We start from the raw sequence: 4,088 nt of genomic DNA, 5'->3' as shown, positions 1-4,088 counted from the left end.
TCCTTGGGATTTATGCCTGCTTTGAATTTGGTTTTTTTTTTTGAGTTGGAGTCTCACTCTGTCACCCAGGCTGGAGTGCAGTGGCATGCTCACGGCCACCCCAGCATAGGCCTGCTGGGCTCCGGTGATCCTTCCGCCTCAGCCTTCCATTGAGTCCTTTTCTGTCTTCTCGGGGGAAGATGCAAACCCGAATCTGTGCTAAATCTCCTGGTCCACCAGGATCAGGGAAAACACTCTCACTCTCCACTATTCCAGACTCTGAATCAACTGGTACATTTTATAAGACTGTACTGAATTTCAAGGAACCAAGCATTAGCCAGAAAAGTTTTTTTTTCAACAAAGCCCCTTTTATTTACCTAGAAATTACTCTTTATTGATTAAATCACCAGGAATTTTCAGCACAAGATTTAACATCTTAATGACCACCAAGGCCTGGGCTCTGGGGCTTACTCAGCCTCTCCTGGTCCTTAATAGGGTTTAGAGGGAGAGACATCATGAACAGAGACCAAGTCAGATGGTTGCAGGTCCTTCTTTCCCAGTCATTGGACAAGCTGCTCAATTCTTGTCCAGAGCAGGAAAGAGCCAGTACTTCAGAAAACTCTACTAAATAATTGGACATTGCATTATAAGACGTCTCATCAATTTAGATTCATCAACAGTGTTGGTCTAAACCCATTTGCTTCTGATCTAAATTTTTTGCATTTTGCAATTGACTTTGTGTGTGTAACTTTAATAAATAATCTCACTCCTTGTGCAGAAATTAATCAACCCAGTGCAAAGAAAAATCCCTCAACCTGAAACAACCTCATCTTACTTTGGAAAGAGGAAACAGGTTTTTCTGCTCCTCTTCTACCCAAAAGATGAACAAACGTTCCCCCAAAAGTTCAAAATGTTACTCTGGCCTTGGAATGTACAAAGGCAGCTTCTGACAGACTGACTCAAATCTTCTATGAAGGGCAGCTGGAACCACTATGCAGGAAGCCTTCTTTGGAAATTTCTTAAAACCAACTCTTGGGACTCGTCCACAATTGTGTACAAGGGCTCTAAAGTCCAAACAACTGCTATTTCATCTCAGGAGCTAGGTTCAGAGGAGGCATTGGAATTGTCAGTAGCAAGAGCAGTAGCCATGACCCCTCGAGGTAGAACCTCAATAACTCGAGGCTTATCGATGATTCGGGCCGTCCGGTTTCCCTTTTCCACAATGCCAACGATCCATGCTTGGTGACCCTCTCCATACTTGGAAGATTTGATTTCAGAACAAAAGCGAGCTGCCTGTTCTCTTGGAAGACAAATCAGTAGTCCTCCAGAGGTTTCAGCTGAGGTTCCCTGAAGGAGCCCAAACCGCCCACTGGCCTTGCTGATGGCAGCCATCTTGGCAATAATTGGCAGATTATGAATGACAAAGGACACTTCATTTCTTTGTTGTTTTGCAAGGTTCTGAGAGTGTCCTAGGATGCCAAAGCCTGTGATATCTGTAGCAGCATGGGCATTAAATGTGTGCATTAATCCAGCAGCAGTTCTGTTTAGAGTAGCCATATTGAACATAGCTTCCTGATAGGCCAGCTCCACCTCCTCTCTGGAGACCACCATCTTTACCTTATTCCATCTTTCAGGATTATCCAGCCACTGGTGGGCATTGACGGCAACCTGGGTTCCTAAGGGTTTGGTTAACACGAGCACATCCCCAACAACTGCACTGTCGGGCATTATGAATTCATTTGGCTGACATACCACCGTGGCAACGCCACCGATGATAATCCAAGGGTTGACTACTGTTTGCCCACCAGTCACTGCTGTCCCTCCCTCCTCCGCAGCATCCCGAAAGCCTTTGATCATGAGAGGCGTCACTTTTTCGCGTTCCTCATCACTCATACTCTGGCTGACACTCAGTAACATTAACATGTTGTCACATTCAGTAATGCCCATGGCGTAGAGGTCACTCAGCACGTTGGCACAAGCTATGCGCCCCATCATGTAGGGATCTTCCACCAAGGGGTAAAAGAAGTCCGTGGTCTGCACCAGTGACAGGCCCCCATGCCTCAGGGGGATGACGCAGGAGTCCATCCCAATGCCCAGGGCTGGAAAGGTGGGGCTAGGGCCTGACCCGGCTGGCAGGCCGGCTTCCTGGGCCGTCTCTTCCTGGCCTCCGATCGGGCCCCGGCCCAGCGGGGGCCGCACGTCCGGCCGCGTCAGTCCCGCCAGGAGTTTGAGCAGCGTCTCCTGGGGGACCTTGCAGCCTCAGCCCTTCATGCCGGAGAAGCCCGTCAGCCGCCAGCTCGGGCCGAGGCCCAACGCCTGGGGCTCGAAGGGCTGGTAGTTCGAGAAGCTCCGGCCCAGAGGCAAGCCGGCCGAGCCGGAGGAGCCTTCCGTAGCCGCCATGGCCGCCATCGCCTCTCCGCCGGCGCCCGTCGCCGAGGCTTCCGCCATCGCGTCTACCCAGCAGGCGAGATAGAGAAAAAGAGAAGAGGGCCCTTTTATTTCTACTCAAGTGAATACGAGGGAACCGCCAAACATTACCCACAGACTCTCCCCCGCACGACTCACGCAGCTACACTCAGGCCACGCGAGGCCTTCCTGGTCTTCCTGAGGGAGGAGCCGCCGGCTTCCCTATTTATATCCCGGGTGATTGACAGACGCACCATCCAATGACGACTCCGCCACCGAGAGGCGGGCTTCCTTTACTCTATATTGCCAAATGAACTCCCGGCTTGCGAAACTGCTGCAAGCGAGATAGCAGGACGTCACGTGCTTCAGTTCGTTCCCCTTGAAATTTAAATCATCTCTGGGAAAAGGCTTTTCCTTGGTAAGAAAGAGTCACCTTACCAAGTCCAGAATCTTACAGATAAGGGAAGATCGGTCACTCGGCAAACCTCATGACAGAATTGTCCAAAGGTCACTTGATAGCGCACGTGATAGATAGATCCAGGGTAGAAAAACAGCCCAAGGGAAAAACCGGAAAGAAGGAGAAATTGGAAATTAAATTACTACCATTAAGTAAACCGCATCAATAGAACGAATTGTTACCATGGACTTATTTATTTATTTATTTGAGTCGGAGGCTCACTCTGTCGCCCAGACTGGAGTGCAGTGGCCGCTCCCGGCCACCGCAGCCTCGACCCGCTGGGCTCCGGCGATCCTTCCGCCTCAGCCTTCCGAGTAGCCGGAATTACAGGGGCGCGCTACCACACCCGGCTAAGTTTTTGATTTGTTGTAGAGATGATGGCTCACCAAGTTGCCCAGGCGGGTCTCGAACCCTCAGACTCAGACAATCCACTCACCTCAGCCTCCCGAGGATTACAGGCAGAGCCACCGAGCCCGGCTACCACGGACTCTAAAGAAATTTAAGATTCTGAGTTCACACACCTGCAGAGATTCAGACGGTGTTTCTGCCACTAGTTGTCTGTGTGACTTTCCCTCTACCAGCGTTAAATCTTCTGTGGAACAGATTAGACCTAGGTCTAATCTATTCTAAAACGTCTATATCCCTCTGAGTTAATATATATAAAAATCTGAACTATTCATAAAGGACGGTTTGCCAATATTTATTCAAATTACAACTGCCCATAATACGTTTGACCTAGCAGTTCCAGTTCTAGGATTTCTAGTGTACTCACCTGTGTGGGAAAGGATACCCTATTCATTGCTCTGCTGTTTGTAAAATCAACATACTGGAAACAATGTAAATGTTTATCAATTATGATTAAAATACATTCTGGTACTTTTATTTATTTATTCATTTATTTATTTTTTGAGTTGGAGTTCACTCTGTCACCCAGGCTGGAGGGCAGTGGCATGCTGCTCACGGCCACTGCAGCCTCAACCTGCTGGGCTAAGGCGATCCTTCCACCTCTGCCTTCCAAGTAGCTGGAACTACAGGCATGCGCCACCACACCTAGCTGATTTTTAATTTATTTTAGAGGCGAGGTCTCACCATGCTGCCCAGGCTGGTCTCAAACCTGCGGGCTCAGGCAATCCTCTTGCCTCCACCTCCCAAAGTGCTGGCGTTACAGGCGTAAACCATGGCACCCAGCTTGAAATAAATTCTGGTACTTTTATATGATAATCTACCATGTAACTGTAAAAAAGAA

At 49.0% G+C, this 4,088-nt stretch overlaps 1 protein-coding gene across 7 annotated transcripts; it reads right to left on the bottom strand.

Annotated features, from left to right (window-relative positions):
* Positions 1 to 325: 325 nt before the first annotated feature.
* Positions 326 to 2,647, bottom strand: SEPHS2 (selenophosphate synthetase 2). 7 transcript variants are annotated; one of them, XM_021712187.1, is made up of 2 exons: positions 1,518 to 2,647; positions 326 to 1,307 (listed from the first exon to the last, which is right to left on the bottom strand). In XM_021712187.1, exons 1-2 carry the CDS (start codon positions 2,425 to 2,427, stop codon positions 1,072 to 1,074), a joined length of 1,146 nt encoding a protein of 381 aa, XP_021567862.1. In that variant the 5' UTR covers positions 2,428 to 2,647; the 3' UTR covers positions 326 to 1,071. The 7 variants fall into 7 exon arrangements, with proteins under 7 accessions (XP_021567862.1, XP_021567863.1, XP_021567859.1 ...); XM_021712188.1 differs by having other exon boundaries at positions 326 to 2,092; positions 2,131 to 2,548; XM_021712184.1 differs by having other exon boundaries at positions 326 to 2,092; positions 2,174 to 2,548.
* Between the last annotated feature and the right edge of the window lie 1,441 nt (positions 2,648 to 4,088).

Source organism: Carlito syrichta, unplaced genomic scaffold, assembly GCF_000164805.1.
Source record: "Carlito syrichta isolate Samal-C Ts95f unplaced genomic scaffold, Tarsius_syrichta-2.0.1 Scaffold303120, whole genome shotgun sequence".
In the NCBI taxonomy this organism is placed as follows: Eukaryota; Metazoa; Chordata; class Mammalia; order Primates; family Tarsiidae; genus Carlito; species Carlito syrichta.
Note: the sequence above shows the minus strand (reverse complement) of the source record. Positions and strands in the feature narration are given on the sequence as shown.

Excerpts from the sequence above, each read along its gene's own strand:
- SEPHS2 (XM_021712185.1), bottom strand. The coding sequence starts at position 2,427 with ATGGCGGAAGCCTCGGCGACGGGCGCCGGCGGAGAGGCGATGGCGGCC. Across the intron at positions 2,154-2,240 it reads CTTCTCCGGCATGAAGGGCT|CGATCGGAGGCCAGGAAGAG; the intron begins GAGGCTGCAAGG and ends TGGGCCGGGGCC.